Source organism: Bombyx mandarina, chromosome 09 (assembly GCF_030267445.1).
Source record: "Bombyx mandarina strain Sakado chromosome 09, ASM3026744v2".
In the NCBI taxonomy this organism is placed as follows: Eukaryota; Metazoa; Arthropoda; class Insecta; order Lepidoptera; family Bombycidae; genus Bombyx; species Bombyx mandarina.
In genome coordinates, this window is record NC_143216.1 from 8921410 (window position 1) to 8942042 (window position 20633).

The 20633-nt window shown below is 37.1% G+C and overlaps 1 protein-coding gene across 2 annotated transcripts in view; it reads right to left on the reverse strand.

The window, feature by feature from the left end:
• Positions 1–20633, reverse strand: part of LOC114239792 (uncharacterized) — a 139493-nt gene that overhangs the window by 100562 nt on the left and 18298 nt on the right. For both annotated transcript variants that reach the window (XM_028170183.2, XM_028170184.2), the window contains exons 2-3: positions 1900–1991; positions 835–988 (exon numbers count right to left, since the gene is read on the reverse strand). In XM_028170183.2, coding sequence (XP_028025984.1) covers positions 835–988; positions 1900–1920 — 175 coding nt within the window. In that variant the 5' untranslated portion in view covers positions 1921–1991. The remainder of the gene's footprint in view (positions 1–834; positions 989–1899; positions 1992–20633) is intronic.

Genomic DNA, 20633 nt, shown 5'->3' on the forward strand with positions numbered 1-20633 from the left:
TCTAAGATGTCGTTCCGAAGAGTTTTGTGACTGCCAATGGAATACAAAGTCAATAATTCGTTTTTCTGATTTACCAATAATTTTCCAAAAGTCAGATTACCGGCTTTGATAATAGTCGACTCAATTGTTGTTGTCATTTGAAAAAAAAATTCTTCAGGTTTAAATGCGTAATAACTGTGGTTTATTAACAGTTTAGTATCTGTAAAGTGCATAAATGTGGGAAAATAACAAAGCCGCAGGACGCAACTTTTCGGGATCCTCCAAAAAGTCCACTAAACAAGTCTGAGTAAATGACCACCATTGTACTGAGATTATGTTTCATCCTATCTCATCTCATTTCATGCTAAGTTTCATATTAATCAACTTCATTTAATTTCACTTCATATTATCATTTTTCATAGAATATATATGTCGGAGAAACCACATTATTAACACCATCGTCAGACATCGTAGGCGAATAGGGTGATCGAGCTAAAGAAATATTGAGTACACCAATCACGTTTGTTATCTTAGAACAATTTAGAAATCTTCTCTTGATGTTAGCAAACGAAAACGAATGACAGTTCTTAGGACTGAGGCTCCGCTCTTCAAGAAGGCAAGTTGGTAAGTGTGTAATGGCGTTTATGTGCCTACATAGGCTACCCTTTGTCGTAGCTCGAAGTTAGCCGAGTTCCGACGAGATCGCAATCGTACTGCCATCTCTCGGGAATCGTGCTGCGTTTCGTTTAGCTACCAAACTAGTGACCGTCTCCGACATTTATATATAACAGATTAGGCTGTATGGTATGACACCTTTGCCTTTTCTGTTCTGAAAAATAAAACCACTACTACTACCGTCTGGCACGTGGTCCCTGAGCAGCAAGAGCAGAGGGTGCGTCCGCGACTGCTCCGCATGCAAGGCTCGTGCTTTGCGCTCCACAAGCGCAACCAGGATCGCCTCCAGCCGAGCCGCACCGCTCTCCTCCGTGCACACCGCTTTGTCCACAGTCTGAAAGTATTTTACAATTAAGTGACAATATTTTCAACCTTAGTGTAGTCTTTTATTGAAAGAATTGTAGTAGCTGTATCTATAGGCAGTGGCTTGGTTCTGCTCCTGCATTATTGACGTAAATGGGCGATGGTAACCTCTCACTCTCAGACCGCACGCTCGTCTGCTTACAAAAAAAAGACTAGTTTCTAGTTAACAAATTTCAATATTTTTTTTCAAAAACTCAGATAGTATATAAGTAGATTAGGAATCCATTAACATCGATAGTGGATTCCTTTGTCTACCTTAAATCTTTGGGAAAAAATCTCAACTAATAAACAAATCTAAAATCGAGGTCCCATTCGGGTTAGCTGTAGCGTGGTCAACCGAACATTCAACAATACTTTAAAAAAAGACCGGTTAATAAAATAATGTGTAATGAGTAATTTGAATTATACGATCTCAATTCTCAAGGTGGCGATCTATGCTCATTGATAACTCAAAGATACACTGCTATTTTACATTACCGTAAATAAGTAGGTAGCTTATGAAATAGAGAAAACAACAGATTTTATACCCGTAATCAAAATATTGTCAGTAAGAAATGCATTATACCTACAGCATCAGAACAAAGCGACAATAACCAGGCAACCGTATTGCTGGTACAATGTTTAATCAGCACTCACTTTCACAGCAAACACACTCACTTTTTTTAGTAATAAAATATGACAACTGTCTAGCCGAAAAATACTTTACCATTAAATTCACTATTTTATTAACGAGTAATTAAAGTTGCCGTTACTTAAACTACAAATACGTGAATTTATTCAACCATGCTCAGGACTACAATGTACATGTATATATTCGTATAAATAGATTATCTGAAACAAAAGTCCGTCACGCGTATATAAAGGATAGGAAATGAAACTTACGTCTGTGGGTGGCTGCCGCATTGTGAGCGCGCAGCCAGTCCGCGCGGCCGATCATCGCCTTACCATCGACGCTGCCAAGCGCCAACCCGCAACTGTAATAAAAATTATATCATTTGTTTTGGGGCTTGCTCATACATTTTGCATTTATAGTAACATGGATCTTGTGACTGGTGGTAGGACCTCTTGTGAGTCCGTGCGGGTAGGTACCGCCACCCTGCCTATTTTTGCCGTGAAGTAGTAATACGTTTCGGTTTGAAGGGTGGGGCAGCCGTTGTAACTAAACTTGAGACCTTAGAACTGATATCTCAAGGTGGGTGGCGCATTTACGTCGTAGATGTCTATGGGCTCCAGTAACCACTCAACACCAAGTGGGCTGTGAGCTCGTCCAACCACCTAAGCAATAAAAAAAAAAAAAACATACGATTCCACTTCAAAGTAATCTATATCGTCGAATGCAACATGTGAACTATGACTATTTTAAAAGTCATTCAGTTTCTGATATAATTATACACTAGCAGATGACAGAGCTTTGCTCGTTCTTCTTTTTTTTGATAAATTGTGTTTTTTAGAAATTATATTTAAATACGAATTACAACATATTGATAAAATGATGAAATATGAATATTATTTTTCGATCTTACCGACAGAATAAAAAAAAATATGAACTGGTTATTTAAAGGAAAAATCAAAATTATCGATAAAGTTAATTATTGAAAACACGAATAAAACAGCATTTTCTGCAAAATAAATCGTAGCTAAATCGATTTATCGCCCCCGAAATCCCCTGTATACTAAATTTTAAAATCCTGTATATTAAAAGCGTTGGAGCCGTTTCCGAGATTCAGATTTATATACAAGAATTGCTCGTTTAAAGATATAAGATAAGATAAATAATCTGACAACTTTCGAATGAACCGTTATTTTTCCGTAACACAGATATTGTATTCATGCGTTCAATCGTGCTGCATTTTGTAAAGTTGTAAATTTTATTTCAGGGCTAGTTACCAGCGATAATCTGTGCGTAAATTTTTTTCAACCTAAGAGTAAATAAATATTACTGTCGTTAGTCACAGTGATACGTGGCTGTATTTCTCTAGAATATATGACAGCGAACCTTAATAAATCTAATCTTATTCATATTTCCAAACGAAATATTTGTACCTTTAATATAATACACGAGAAAGTGAATATTTTAACCTTTGAACTTTGTTATTCAAGCGCTAACTATAACAAACGATTCAGTAATTAATGGAATAAAAAAGGAATGTCTTTTTTTTGATTCTGAGCTTATGATGTTTGAATTTTAGCTTTAGCGAACGAAACTTGTATTTTAATAAAAGATGTGTGGTGTCGTGCGACACCGGATAGAAACGAAGTTCCTTATTATAAAAATATTAATTTTGTGTTCTATTCGAGGTCCAAAGAAAATAAAACTCCAGTTTTATGGGTGGGTTGTTGCGAAACCTCCAAGTTTCGGTCATTCGGTAACGTGCGAACTTGTTGTGGTACACTTCATTCACAGTTGTTTGCATAAGAGCTAGTGTATTGCGCAAACGAACGCTCTGAGATCGTGGTCAATGAATGATAAAAAAATATGTTATTTTTTGTACGTTATTACAAAGTTAAGTCGTACACTGCGTGAATTACTAATTTGTACGTTATTATAAAGTTAAGTTGTACACTGTGTGCATTACTAACAAAAATCTCACGTTACGGACGTTTTTTCCCGGTTAGGGTAACCCTCCGCAACGTCCCATAAAGAACGTCGTTCCAACAAGAATAGTATATAAAAATAATGTTTTTAATCGTTTTTTTCCTTACGTATTCGCTAATAGCATCGATGGGCTATTGTAGGTTCCCCGGGTTAGTAGCGTAGTAGTTAGCTCACGGGGCCCAACATGTAGAATTTGCTAACACTAGCCCTGACAAGGAAAATGATTCGCTGAATTTACTACACTGGGAAACAGAGGAGTGTGTACATACAGCACTTTTAATTTCCAACATATTCAAACAATCATAATCACCACTATACAATCGGAAAGTGACTTTCAAAAAAAAAAAATTTTTATATTTCTTAGTACAAGGCTAAAAACAACTGCAGAGGGTAATCCATGCTAAATACACCCTTTGCATATTTAATTCGCTGGGTAAAGACAAAACGTTTGCCGCATTGTATCCGAAACACGGGCTTCCCGATACCACAGTTTTATCGAATATGCAAACATCGAGGAGGTCGTACAATAAAAGACCAGATTCGAATTTAGTTTGTATGGATATATATATATTTTTTTTTTTATTGCTTAGATGTGTGGACGAGCTCACAGCCCACCTGGTGTTAAGTGGTTACTGGAGCCCATAGGCATCTACAACGTAAATGCGCCACACATCTTGAGATATAGTTCTAGGGTCTCAGTATAGTCACAACGGCTGCCCCACCCTTCAAACCGAAACGCATTACTGCTTCACGGCAGAAATAGGCGGGGCGGTGGTACCTACCCGTGCGGACTCACAAGAGGTCCTACCACCAGTAATTACGCAAATTATAATTTTGCGGGTTTGATTTTTACTGCACGATGTTATTCCTTCACCGTGGAAGTCAATCGTGAACATTTGTTGGGTACGTATTTCATTAGAAAAATTGGTACCCGCCAGCGAGATTCGAACACCGGTGCATCGCTCGATACGAATGCACCGGATGTCTTATCCTTTAGGCCACGACGACTTCAAAAGTAGAAAGTTACGCTGTTTATAACTCTATTCTCATACAGTATTTTCGTAATTGAATTGCTTAGTTGGGTGGACGAGCTTCAACCGGTTTGGTGTTAATTGGTTACCAGAGTACATGGACATAATAACGTAAATTCCGCCACGTACCTAGAGATATCAGTTCTAAAATCTCAACTTTTATAGTACAATGGCTGCCCCGTCCTTCGAATCAGAACGTATTACTGCTTCACGGCAAAAATAGGCTGGGGGATGGTACCTACCCGTGCGGACTCACAAGACGTCCTACAACCAGTAATTACGCAATAGTACATTGTGCATCAAGGGAGAAAAGTAGAACATGTGCATGTGCGTGTAAAATTGCCAAACACGCGGGATGAGATGTCCTACTTTTTTCCCGCGGTGCACATACTATTTTTTCTCCTACCAGGCCGAAAGTTCGTGGAGTACCTACGCGTGCACACAAGAGACTTAAAGAGAACAGACTTCATAGAACATACCCGAGGCGAGAAATGCAAAAGTGAATTATGATATACAGGTCGTCCCATAAAGAATGGATAATCTTGAAAAACCTCATAATAGAGCTATTGGAGACACAAAATAAAAAAATAAAAAATTCTGCGGTAGTACCCAAATTACGTATTTAAAAAAAGTTGATTTTATCCATACTGCTGTGCGTTTCTGGTATATACAACGGCTACAAATAAATGAAATCCATAGGTTTTTTGTTGTTATGATATTCTACATGGACTATTCTAAGGAATATGCAGGAAATCGTATGAATGGCTAAAGTATTTTTTTATAAAAGTTAATCTGAACTTAAATTTTAATCATGAAATTTGGTATTCTTTCTTTATTTTTATTTTGAGTCTCCAATAGCTCTACTATGAGGTGTTTCAGGATTATCCATTCTTTCTGAGATACCCTGTATACACCTTAGAATGAGACATAAAAGAAATAAACATTTAACGGTATTTTGTCTTCAAATAAAGATTAATTAGTTTTTAATAACCAATATTATAATAAAAAGACATGTGGCACTCGGAGACTGCCGCGGTAAAGCTATTGCATAGCATTTTTTATCAATTTATGCAATTATAAATCGACAATAATAATTTAATATTAAAACAACAATAAAATAAGATCCGGTGAGAAACTCAGTGGGCTAACTTTCAATGAATCTGCTACATTGTGAGTATTCCATTTTGACCGCGCACTCACTAGAGGGCGCTACATGCGATAGAGACACGCCTTTGGATGCTAGTTCTAACTCTCATTCGCGCAGAATCAACGGTTTAGCTAGTTTATTTTTATGCCACTCCAATCACTGAATGAGTAGTAGGAGTAGTAATAAAATTCTTCGACTAAGCGATAGAAAATGGCACGCCCAACGCATTGTAGTGTGATATAATTTTCTATTTTACAATTCCGTTTGTCGCCGATAGATGGCGCTTGACGCAAAAGCTGAATCGCGCTATCGTTGTGTTTCCCACGAAATTATATCACATAATTTGATAGTACATAAATCGGTGTTTAGACTTCTTACTTTAAACACTACACAAGCGCAACGTGTGAAATGTGAATGTGTTGAACGCGAGCTACGTAGTAGGCGTAGTGAGGGGTGGAAGGTTTTTTTCGTTACGGAATTTCATGATTCCGCTCTCAAGCCGCGCTCAAGGCCCACGATAAAATCTATGCAATAGCTTAAAAATATTTCGCAACTCAGTTGTCGTATCACTCTTGTCAGAGCGGTTGTGATTGTTGTTGTTGTTGTTGCTGTGGGCAGATATTATGCGCATCACGAGCAATCGCCACTTCTCCCGGTTTGAGGTGAGCTTGGTACACTCATGCAAACAACCGCCAACTCTCGACTTGACTTGGTCCATCGCATGGGCAACCTTCCACGCGGTCTGGTGCCTATTAAGGAAGCAAATTTAAACGCAACCTAAAATTCGTAGCTTTATTTTCACGTTATTTAGAAAAGCGAGTAGGTCGTTATGGATAATAATAATTTAGGGCTGCTCTAAATACAATGTCCCAGAGTAAAGTTATGTAATCCCTGGTGACAGTTTAGTTAACAACAGAGGAAATGATCAATTACTTTACCCATATCAAAGTCAAATAACTCATTCTCTTAAATTATATACTAAACGCTATTTTTGCACTGATTTTTAAACAATTCACTTCTAGTGCGTCAAAAGAAGAGATTTTAACTGGTTATTAATAAAATATCGTTCAAAGAAAATATTTAATCTTTGATAGTTAAGAGTGACATGATATGTTGCTGTATACTGCAAGTCTCTGTGCGTGTACGGATTTATTTGTTTTTATGCATGTATATATGTACATAATAAATCAAACAGCTATACTAATAATACGTATATTATCGCACACTTTGGGTACGGAGGTTAAGGCTGGCCATACATAGTAAGCAACGCCACTTCCAGATCGCAGGGCAGCATACGAACAAACAACACACCCAATCACATACGAGACAGTAAGTTCGCAAGAGTATACCGAGTGAGATATTGCAGGGTTGCAATGAGGGGAGGGAGGGATGGAGCCCGCCACCAGCTCCATGCAGTGGCCCGCCTCTACAACTTACAGCAGGCACATTTTTGACGCTCACCTGCTCCGGGCTCCCCAGAAGGGGAAGAAATGAGCGGGGAGGGAACGAAGTTAAAAACAATCCACTGATGAGTGAGTGGTCCGCCCACGGGGGTGGTAAAAAGGGTCCCCATAGGAATGCAACCCAACGGTGTGGGAGAAACGATGAGGGTGGACAACTGAGTCCCATGGAGGCGCTTATGAGCGCTCCCATATCACTTCGTTTAAGCCGACTATCGCACCATAGCAAGGGGCTCCAGAACCTCCTTCAGTACCGCCCGACCATCAAGTGGTCTGGCGTGCAAGGGAGCTATGTTGTGGAGGTGCTCGTGGGTTCCACCGTCGGCCCGCTCATACATAGTATGAGCTAACCTAAGTACCTCAGGCACCGGTCACCGACTTCGCCGAACCCGTCGCTTGCGACGAAGCACACGACGAGTAAGCTAACCCAGACCCAGTACCAGCCCACTGAGTTTCTCGCCGGATCTTCTCAGTGGGTCGCGTTCCCAACCCGCTGGTAGACTCTGTGAAGTACTGCTCTTGCTAGGTTAGGAATCTGCATCTATTTTAAGCATATTTTCATCTACCCAGATTTTATTTTAGAGTCTGTGGACGGCTATTTTTAGCTAACCCATCCCTTTCATAGTAAAATAGAAATCTAAAATATATTACGAACAAATAAAAAAATGTATAATTTGAAATCACGAATACCACCAACCTCTAATTTCCTGAATATTAATTACGTTTCGGAAAAATAAAACCACATTCACTCGCACAGTCCCAAAGGCATAAAATATTAAAACTGATTCATAACTGGATAAAAAGCATTGTAATATTTTAGACATTCGTTTCATGGCGTAATTCTTTGAAACGGGTAAATAATTAATGTAAAATTGTACAAAAATCGATATGATCCGACCGTTTCGTGTATTGTGTATCATCGAACCGACGGTTTCAAAGCGAGTATATAATGATCGGATACTAAAAGCAAACGTATCAAAGGCTTGTATGCCTGATATGTCATGTCATGAAAAGGAGTTTTTAATAAGCACCTATAAGCATTAAGCATTTTTTTTAATCACTACGAGGGCTGCACTAAAAGTATCGGGAATGGAATATTTCCACTGTTCCTGTCATATTAAAATCTTTTTAATTGAAAACTCTTTGGTTTTAAAAATCGAATACCATTTATTTATTTACAAAAAGATTCTCAGTCTTGTCACGAGGTTTTGTCAAACTTGTTTAGTCGTTGAGAAAATAGAATTGACCCGAGAAAATACAAGAGCGATGATTTATTATGACTTTCGAAGTGGTTTAACACAAAAACAGTGTGTTGACCGGATGATTTCTGCATTTGGTGATGAAGCCCCATCCAAAACCACAATTTATCGCTGGTTTGCTGAGTTTCAACGTGGACGTGTCAAGCTCAGTGATGATCCCCGTCAAGGTCGTCCAAAAACTACAATCACCCAAGAAAACGTTGATGCTGTGCGTAAGCTGATTGAAGAAGATTGACATGTGACATACCGCGAAATTCAGGCAAGACACTTTAGACACTTTAGACATTGGCATGAGTCAAATGCAAATAATCTTGTATGAACAATTAGATGTAAAAAAGTTGTTTTCCCGATGGATACCGCATTCGCTCTGTGAAGAGCAAAAAGCGGCTCGCGTTACTTGGTGCGTCAGAACTCTCGAAAGATTCCACGCAGGATCCTCAAATGCTGTATACAACATTGTATCAGGTGACGAATCCTGGATATACGCGTACGAACCCGAAACAAAAAACCAGAAACGAGTTTGGGTATTCGAAAATGAGTTAAAACCAACAAAAATTGTTCGTTCACGGAGTGTTGCAAAAAAAATGGTGGCCACGTTTGTCTCCAAAACCGGCCATGTTACGATTATTCCTCTTGAGGGACAAAGAACGGTTAATGCAGAATGGTATGCTAGCATTTGTTTGCCACAGGTCGTTTCTGAACTCCGTAAAGAGAACTGCAACCGCCGCATCATCCTCTATCACGACAATGCGAGTTCTCACACCGCGCACAGAACAAAAGAATTTTATAGCAAGAAAACATAGAATTATTAGACCATCCGCCGTACAGCCCCGACCTAAGCCCTAATGATTTCTATACTTTCCCTAAAATAAAGAATAAATTGCGTGGACAGAGATTTTCATCACCTGAAGAAGCTGTGGACGCCTACAAAACGGCCATTTTGGAGACCCCAACTTCCGAATGGAATGGTTGCTTCAATGATTGGTTCCATCGTATGGAAAAATGTATCAAATTTCGCGGAGATACTTCGAAAAGCAATAAATACATTTTTAAATAGTAATGTTGTGTCACTTCGTTAATTTCCGAAATTTTCAGTGCCGCCTATGTAGATAGGTGGGCGAGGTCATGAACCACCTGATGTTAAGTGCTTACAGGAGCCCATAGACATCAAGGATATAATTAAAATAAACGATGAAAAAAGAAGCTTTAACTATACATGTGAAATAGTATAGTTTTAGTAGGTAGCTTAGTTCTGTTCCTGGCATTGCTGACTTCCATGGGTGACGGTAACCAATGACCATCAGGTGGGCCTTATGCTCGTCTGCTTACAAGGGCAATAAAAAAGTATGTTCAGCGCTTTTTGTGTTATTATTTATTTTATTATGAGTGTTTAGCCTGATGTGGACATGTGATGCGTAGAAAGAAGATGCATGTGACTAGAAGATGTATGGAAATGGTAGTGCAAGGTAGAGGGGGAAGAGGTCGACCGAAGAAGACATGGATTGAGTCTGTGAATGACGATATGAGAGAGAGAGGAGTGAGTGTTGAGATGACGGCTGATAGAAGAGAATGGAAGAGAAAAATTAACTGTGCCGACCCTACATAGTTTGATAAGGAGGAGAAAAAAAAGAAGATTACGAGTGATTAAAGTGATCCTTTAAAAAAAATACATCACTCACATGCTACCACTACTCATGAACACCTGCAAACAGCCGTACGTGTCCATTCTCTAATCCGTGATTGAAAAGCGCTCATGTTAACGGTACGTTACGAAATTCATTATAATGAAACTCATATTAAATTAAATTCTGTAAAACTTTTAAAAAACACAAACTCGCAAAAACTGTAATACTTTGTATGTATAATTCGAAATTTTCCTCAAATGTTTTACCTCTGAGCGCTTCGTTAAATTTTTTAGCACGTGATGGTATTGGATTTCGTCATTTTAAAAGTATAGGGTTATATAAAAAGTAAATGATAGAAGAATAACTTGTTTGCCTTTAGATGGGCAGAAGCAGAGAAGATGAAGATTTCACGGAAGCTCGAATACCGAAACCCAAAGGATGATGGGACTACAATAGCTCCAAAGTATTCATAAATTTATATTGATTTTGATTTACTGTTTGTTTATTCATCAATTTGTGAACGAGCTCACGGCCAACTTAATTTAAAAGGTTACCGGAGCCCATAATCATTATTACGTAAATGTTACCACCTACGCTTTAGATGTGAGCTCGAAATCTTAAATTTTCTTGTATTACGGATATCCCACATTTCAAACAGAAACGGCACGTGATCGCGGCAGAAAATGAAAAATGGCGATAGCTTAAAAATGGCTTAACGCCTTACGTTAAGTTAAAACTATGCAGGCTCAAATCTGAATATTAAATAAACTAAACTACTTTGATTGGGAATGATTTCATCACCTCCTCAGAATGGGGTTGCTCTGGACTGTAGATTTAATCCACAGTAAGACTCAGCTCATTTTATACGCTATACATAATCTCTTCCAGCAGACCCAAAAGTCTATATGCTGGTAATTTCAATTCAGTCAAAAACAAAATGAAAGGAAGGCCTTATTAAATTAAAAAAAGGCTTTTTCTGATTAAGCACCGGACAGTCTATATTCATTAAGAAATTTCAACCTTCATTTTGTAGATGTCATTTGGGAGTCAAGCACCGAAGCTCTTAAGCACATATTCTGTATTTCATAATAATCGCTGAGATATTCGATAAGCAACAGTGTACGTAAAAAAACACAGCATTTAAATTCGGTCAAATTTAAAGTCAGTCTACACTCTACAATAATACCATCTAATATTTACGGAAACTAAATATATAAAAGCCATACAAATTCAATACCCATTGAAAAAGGTTTACATTTCAAAACAAAGACCTAAAACAAATAAGGGAAGCAGTTTTAGAACTTATTGCGTTTTAGTAAAGAGTTGATTACACGTAGAAGGGGGCCTATAAATGATCGTGGCTTTGTTCATTGGCTATTCGAGCTCTTGTTTATTCAGGTCACTCCTGATGGACAAGCCGTGTGGTTTTGGAGTTAAATTGCGAACTATCTGACCCGTTTTGTGAATATAAATTTGAAAGTTTCCAGTTGTTTAGACAAACATCGTTCGTGAAATTTTAAATTAATTGGGTTTGAAAACAGAATTTTCGGTAGTTTGTATTGAGTTCGATTTCAAACATTAAATGTTCATCTATCTATATATATAAAAATGAATTGCTGTTCGTTAGTCTCGCTAAAACTCGAGAACGGCTGGACCGATTTGGCTAATTTTGGTCTTGAATTATTTGTGGAAGTCCAGAGAAGGTTTAAAAGGTAGATAAATATTAAAATGCTTGGAATTAAATGAAAATAACAATTTTGTTTTCCCTTTGATGTGTCCCCCGTCCGATGGATTCCTTTTGTTTGTTTTAAGTTTATTTTATACAAAAGTTTAGGTTTTTTATTTATCGATTGAGGCACTACGAAGTCTGCCAGGTCAGCTAGTTTATTATAAAATGATGCTAAAGCATTCTTAAGAAATCCAAAATCAAATTCTCCTGACGATTTCAAGACAAAATTAAATGTTTGTTTTTGTGTGTTGAATAGTCAATTGTTAGGAGTACACCCTTTCTAACATGTGTGGTTTCAATTTGAGCCTCTCGCTTATCTTATGTTTAGTGACACTGACCACTGCAATACGGAGTCCAAGTTCCTATACCGATTCATTATCAAGTAGATATTCAGTATCTTAGTAAAAAAAATTGGTATCCAAGATTTAGGTGTTTGTTTTTTATGTCGTAATCACCGCCCGTCGTAACCAACGCCCACAGCTTGAAAGTCCTAACTTGGAGCCGTTATATGTGAAACGTTTATTGAAAGAAGAAAAACTGTGACTTCTCCAATAGTTCGTAGTTTTCATCCTATCACGGCGGTATCGTGTCCGAGTCTCGAATAACTTGGAAAATAAATTCCGAACAAATGCTATCGATGGTTGTAGTAAGCGTTTTTGGTCTGATATCACTGACTTTTGATATTGAAATTTTAAAAAAGTCTCATTCAAAATTTAATTGAGTAACCCCGTATTCTAAGCGCTTAAACGCTAAATTTGTTGGAACAACTACGAATTTCGCCCCCATCTAAACAGAGCTCTGAAACGCGAAATCTTAATAAGCTTGCTCACGGCTAATTAACTCGGTTCCGCCCTCTTCTGAGAGCTCCTTAAATTAGTATCTGTTTAAATTGTTACTGTAATTTTCACTGAGAGGTCAAATCGTAAAGATTGTAGTTGCAAACTGTTAACAAAGAAACAAAAGTTTACTTCCGTCCAGCATTAACTGTATAAAAACAATACGAAACAAAAATTGTATCAAACAATTCAATAAAAGCTTAATGTCTTATAAAAGACTTGTGTTTCGAATCTCCGTAGACCACGCGTCAATAACACACTCTCTTATATCGCTCCCGATGTGATTTGTTCTGAGACTAATACCGCTATGTGATTTATAACTATTCGATTGACTACAAAGTATTTTTGTGATTGTATTTGTAGCGATGTTTCAAAGCGATGTTTTCAAATTCAAAATATGTGGTACGACGACCGTCGATTCTGTTTATTGAAATTAAAACTTTTTTAGCATCGTTGTGAATAAAACTCGAAAAAAGGCTAACTATGTCCTGATAAGCCGTTCTACCATATTAATTTCAATTTATTCACTTGTCATAATATATATATACAAGTATGTATTTCACTAGAAAAATTGGTACCGGCCTTCGAAACACTCGTCGCTCGGTACGAGCACTATCACACCTTTTTTTTATTTTTATTGCCCTTGTAGACAGACGAACATACGGCCCACCTGATGGATGGACTTCAGCAATGCCTGGGGCAGAGCCAAGCCGCTGCCTACCGCTAAGCCTACACCTGCACCTTTTAAACAACGAGGATTTCATTCTGTGTTTAATTTTTTTTTTATTGCTTAGATGGTTGGACGAGCTCACAGCCCACCTGGTGTTAAGTGGTTACTGGAGCCCATAGACATTTACAACGCAAATGCGCCACCCACCTTGAGATATAAGTTCTAAGGTCTCAGCATAGCTACAACGGCTGCCCGACCCTTCAAGCCGAAACGCATTACTGCTGCACGGCAGAAATAGGCGAGGTGTTGGTACCTACTCGTGCGGACTCACAATATGAGGTCCTACCATCAGTAATTACGCTATAATTTTGCGGGTTTGATTTTTATTACACGATGTTATTCCTTCACCGTGAAATTCGATCGTGAACATTTGTTAAGTACATATTTCACCGTACCGCAATGCACCGGACGTCTTATCCTTTAGGCCACGACGACTTCATTTTAAAACACAGTAATAATGCACAGGCCCTACATGAGATCGTAATAAAATAAGACATTAGAATGTTATATACCCATCTTAATTAGATTTCACATACTATACGTAGCCTTAAACTTAGTTGTTTGTAGTAGGGTAGTAACCGTATCGCTAGATTATTAGATAATATTATATTATTATCAAAATTTGTTGCAGTATAACTGTATGGTGAGACTCGAAAAATAAAAACAATGATTGTCTTCAAATTAATTAACACTGCACAAGTATTCTCTAAATATTGAAAATAAAACTTACAGCTTAGTTTTTGGAGTTTACTCCTTTAGAATCGATTTACATATATAGGCCCGGGGTATGAAAATTATGGGGACCAAAATCGTACTAGCATGTCACACGAAATGCGTTATGCGCCTAGCATGTCACACGAAATGCGTTATGCGCCTGATTGGCTCCTGATTGCGTGATGCGTGCGCGCGCCAATCAGGAGCCAACGCGCGGCCGCGTTATCGCAGGTGACGCCGGGCTGCTGCGCCGGCAGTCCGCCACAAAGCCTCGTACTGATCGCGCGTTTCTCTCATTATTGTATTTTCATATATTTGTTAGTCGTTTGTTTTGTGTCTCGTTAATTTGTTAATAATCTGTTGTGTATCGTGTTGTCGTAATATAGAACTATTTCTCGTATTGTTTCGTTTAATTTTTTATATCCAGTAAACTCCAGTCGTGCGTCGGAGCGGACACACACACTTTTTTTTTATTTCGTTTATTTCTTAACTATCTTATCACTCCCACTATTCATTATAATGCTATGTACCTACATATGTACTACATGTACCGTACAGGTGAAATCCTTTAGTTTAGACTCGCGTTTAAAGAGAAATCAACTAAGATTTAGAATAATTTATACTCACGTGTATATGATTAGTAAATAAAGGGGACACCTACTAACTCGGAGAAAAATGACGGTAGCCCTATCAGTAATTTTTTTAACATAAATGAGCATCTGCTGTTCCTCTAGTGTAAAGTGTTATCCTCCTACATTGCAACATAAATACCACTAAAATAATTAGGATTTCCAAAATAGCTTATTTCTTGTATGGCAACTGAAAAACAATTCGAAGTTTATTCTATCAGGCGCGCTTAGCATTGTAAATATCTACTCATGATAATGCTCAAGAAATAGAAATAAAACTTGTTTGTAGCCGATCAGCAACTAAAGGAGAGTAAACAAATATATAAATCATGTTTATTTGTCTACACCCATAAATTAAGGATGAAAAACAAGTCAATTCCGAACAGAAATCTGAGACAAAGCATTTTTTCTACAGTTCTATTTACAAAAACAAATTACTAACGCTAAAAATTTGGGCCTTTGCATTTCTCGAGTGATACGCATTTTATGGACTGGACCAATTAAAAAATAAAACCTCTCTAACATGAAATAGAAGCTAAAAAATATCACATAAAAGATTTTTGATTTTATTACGAAGCGGATATCTGGAAAAAAATATTAAAAAAACAAAGCTAAGCTATACGGACTGCTGATACGGACCAATTTAATTATTAAAAAAATTGTCTTTTCTTCTTTTTTTTTGTGTTCACTTTCATACAAAATACAAAAACTTACATATTTTAATTGTCACTTCTTTCAAAATAATTTTATGCTGATTCTTGTGGTTGTTTAGGTATTATCTTAGAATATCAATAGGGGGTGGAAGATCTCACGGCCCATCTAAGGTTAAGTGGTTACCGCAGCCCATAGACATATACAACGTAAATGCCGCCACTTACCTTGAGATATGAGTTCTAAGGTCTCAGTTTTTACAGTGCAAACCGAAACGCATTACTGCTTAACGGTAAAATAGGCAGGGCGGTGGTACCTACCCGCGCGGACTCACAAGAGGTCCTACAACCAGTGATTACGCAAATTATAATTTTGCTGTTTTGATTTTTAATACTTGAAGTTGTTCCTTCACCGTGGAAGTCAATCGTGAACATTAGTTAAGTACGTATTTCATTACAAAAATTGGTACTTGCCTGCGGGATTCGAGCACCGTTGCAACGCAAGATACGAAAGCACCGTCTTATCCTTTAGGCTACGAAGACTTTAAATGATGTGACTCATTATGCGATCAATTATTTAGAAAATGCTATCCTAAAAATGACGGCTGAATAATGTTATAGTTACTGATTCCAATATTGAATATTGAATTCGAAAAGTCAAAATCATAGATATCGGACCTCAAATCTATCCAGAATTATTAAGTAGCACAGTGATCCTACAGGCTTGACAAAAATTTCATTTGGAAATTTAAGAACACTCTGCCATCTTTGAAAACTGCTTTGATGTAAGAATATTGAATGTTTATTAATGAATATTTTATTTCCCTACAAGAAGTTGTTAAAAGCCTATTTAGATATTCACGAATTCGGTATCCATTCAAGTGTAATACGAAGGGATTTGATTGATAGTTTCCCTGTTGCTTAGTCACGATGGTTTCCATTGTGCGGCGGCCAAAATGCTCATAAATACATTTATTATTATAACAATTCATAGACGATAAATCTAAGGAATCTTATTATATATTCAAACTCAGTCGTTCCAATGTACAAAAGCGTTTTTAGTTCGGTGAATCTAGAATAACCCCTCGAGGTTACTAGTATAGGTAGGAGAAAAAAAAGGCCAAAGATTTTATATTCTCTATTCGATCATTTCCAAGATATGACCTTTTTTAGTGATTACTTGTGGAATGTCACAGCGTGATTGCCACCGTTCACTTTGAGGCATGCAATCAAGGCTATAGTTTTCACAAGGACAAAGGCTGTCCTTCAAAGCGTGAAGCAAAACTGAGTAAATTCAAAACACGACCCACCCCTATTAACAAGCATTTATCAAATAGTCTATTTATTAGAAGAGCTATTTATCTTAGTAAGATTAATTTATTGAAAGAAACTAAAAAGTTTTATTTTCAGCATCGGATACTGATATGACTAATAGAGCTAACATTTGACTATGTACTTTAGCTAACTATTTTTTAACCTTCAAAGATGTCATATTTCGAAATTGGCTATTCGTCTATATTTGTGAAGTAATTAAAATAAATCAAATACTAAAAACAAAGATACGTGACACTAGTCCCTCTCCAGGTACTACTGGCAGCTTCATTCTAGTTAGTTCATAGTCGATTTAGTTCTATTAATAATAGAGATTAGTGGACGCGCGCACACACATATATAATACAATCGGTATGGATCGATTTAACAATGAATGTGGAAGTATTTAAAGGAAGAGGTAAACCTAAGAAGAAATGGATGGATTACGTGAATGATGATATGCCTGAGAGGGAAGTGAGCGAAGAAATGGTATATGATAGAGGAGTATGGAAGGAGAAAACATGTTGCGCCGACCCCAGGTGACTGGGAGAAGGGCAGGAGAATTATGGTGTGGATCGATTACTCCTTCAGAGGCGACAAATTTATTAACTTGTCCTAGTCATATCCATGCGATAACTTTTTAATTCCCTTAACTGTATATAACTGTGTATAACTTGTAGTACTCATTTGGCAGATAATAGTTAATGGTCGAATAACTCGGCTAACGACTAAGTCCCGGCCAGGAAACACAAGCTGGCCGTTAAGCTGTGAAGTTCCAGCAATCTGTTGTGACTTGAATTGTTACAAACTGCAGACATAATGTACTATATATCTTTAGTTTATTTATCGGTACTGCAGACATATTCTATTTATATGGCTCGAACTGTTAGCTATCGAATATCAATTCGAAAATATACCTCCTTTTCCAATTTACATGCAAATGTTTGTAGTTTCTTCTGTGTCGATGATTTTATTATTACCGGTAAAGTAGACGTATTATTGAAATTACTGAATTCGTTACGAAAAGAGCCATGTCTATGTTATAAATAAGTTTTGTATTGTAAAATAGTTTTGTCACGGACGGCATTCAAATGGTGCAAAGGGAATTTTAATTAACGGATTTTTATAACAACGCGGAACTTCACTAAGTTTATTGAACACTAGCGACTCGCCCTCGCTTCGCTTCGGAAACATTAAAAAACACATGAAACAAAAAAAAAAAAAAAAAGTAGCCTATGTTCATCAGGGACAATGTTGGCTTCTAATGGAAAAATAATTTTTCAAATCGGTCCAGTAGTTTCGGAGCCTATTCGAAACCAACAAACAAACAAATCTTTCCTCTTTATAATATTAGTATAGATATAGATTTGCTCCTTGTCTGAAAAGAGGTACTAATATTTTGTAAAATTAGTATTAGTAAAATTTAAATTAATATTGCGAAAAATCTACGTAAATATAAGCAACACAGATCTAAAATATTAAATGAAATTAAGTAAATGTGGGTAAAATAAATGCATTAATCTCCTCGCAACTAACGAATTTAGAAAACTATTATTATCTTCTGTCAGACTGCTCAAATCTATCTGTCTCAGAGTATTTACATAATCAAGCTACGTCTACAGTCAAAGATAATTGAAGCATTTTCAGCATTCATTTCTTTAGATTAAAAGACAGAGAATTGTAGAATGGATTAAAATCACTGAGACCTTTTGAAAGGTATCAAGTTCGTTAAAAACTAATTAAATTCTATCCTCCGATCGTGAATTCTCGTGAAAGGTCCAATGAAGAAAATAGCGGACACAATGGATAAGGTTTAAGGTTTCATTGTAACAACTTTTCAAGACATTTTGAGATAGAACTTTATGTAGTTCTAGAAAATGTAGAGGTTCCTCACTGTTTTTTTTTTAATTATTAAGCAACCTGATGAAGTTATCAGGTGTAATTCACGGAGGGGAATGTACGGGTGGAAAGCTGGTTAATTCTATTATTCTCGGTATATTAGTATCCGTATTCGTATATCATATATGTTGATCGACAAAAAGAAACAGAAAAAGAAATTGATAATGTACATATAACCGAAGCACGTAATAATTTAATCATTTTTGTTTGATAGTTCGCCTCGTCGAGCTGAAGCTTGAAAACAAACTCTTTTTAATCAACGTTTTTTAGAATAAGGATACTGATTATACTTATACTAAATCATGAACAATAGCGAGCGTAATATTATGGATGCATTATGTAATTCGTTTGCGGTACCTACTGGACTAGTCAACTTCCTGTCGATCACCTTTTAGTAAATTGGCCCAAATCGAGAGAGGCTTATGTTCAGTGGCCTGATAACGATAATTCATACTAGTGAATTCCAACAAAGCTTCGTTGTGATCGTCATTAAATTTATGAACTTATTTTTACTACGCCTCACCAAACCTGCTTTATCATACTATGTCAAAAACCTATTCTGAAGTATATTAAACAAGTGAAAAAAATTAAATTCTGAATATAATACAAAGCTATGTATCTACAGATTAGTATTTCTATAGAGTCAAAAAATACAATCCAACTACGAAATAATAATAACACTTCGCGTAGTCAAACAGTAACGAGCTTATTGCGAGAGTTCACGCAAAATTTAAATTCTTGAAATCTCCAATATCGAATAACCAAATTCAATAAACTTTAACGATGATCAAAGAACCATTTGCGAAAAAGGTTTCAAAGGTAATCGCGAAGGCCTCGAAGGGCTACTCGTAAAATCTAAATGTTTCAATAACAAAACGTGCCGTCTGTTCTCACAGTAGTGCTGTACTTGAGTGGCTGTTTCAACGCTTGTGCCCGCCTATTTTATCTCAAGATTATCTTAATGAGACCTTAGTAATGAGGTACTGAGTTTCAGGACTAAAGATTCCTTCGCCCTGTAAATCCAATGTCGTTTTACGTTTGTTGCGATTCTAATTTTGTGCGTTAGTGGAATTTGATTTGCGTTGATTTAACGTAACAGTATTAAAAAGCTGATACGATATAATTCATTGTCAATGGTATATACGGTCATTGATTTTAGCAGACTGTACAGTTTCAGAAAGTTCATTAACCCTGTACGTTTGGCGTTTTAACGCTTTAATGTCACGTCATATCGGATCCTCTCGATCCACTAACGGTGCTTCTAGATTCTGCACCTCAAGCACCGGTCATCGTTCTCGTCGAGCCCGTCGCTTGCGACGAAAGGCTCGACGAGTAAATTAACCCTCAGACACAGCCCACTGAGTTTCTCGCCGGATCTTCTCAGTGGGTCGCGTTTCCGATCCGGTGGTAGATACTGCGAAGCACGGCTCTTGCTAGAGTTCGTGTTAGCAACGTCGTCAGGTTTGAGCTCTGTGAGCTCACCTACTAGTTAAAGTTACGCTAATATAGCCTCTCAAGGCTCTCAGCTTAGGTAGGAAAAAAAAAAACAAAACAAAAAGCTTTAATGTTTATTTACTAGCGAGAAAACAATTAATTTTAGTAATCAATAGATCAACAAACACATATAATAAGAAACATCCGAAGCACGGACCACCTGACTCTAACTGATCCGCGTAGTTTTTGGATATCAATAGCACTAGGCGCCAATCTAATTTGCGGCAGAAATTTATTGTGCAACCTGTGACCTTTATTGTTATAGAAAGGTACACTCTGTGCACAATTCTCGTGGATTTTAATTTAAACTAGCGACCCGCCCTCGCTTCGCTTCGGAAACATTAAAACACACATGAAACCAAAAAAATAAAATATTTTTTTTTTTTTTAAAAGTAGCCTATGTTCATCAGGGACAATGTCGGCTTCTAATGGAAAAAGAATTTTTCAAATCGGTCCAGTAGTTTCGGAGCCTATTCGAAACAAACAAACAAACAAATCTTTCCTCT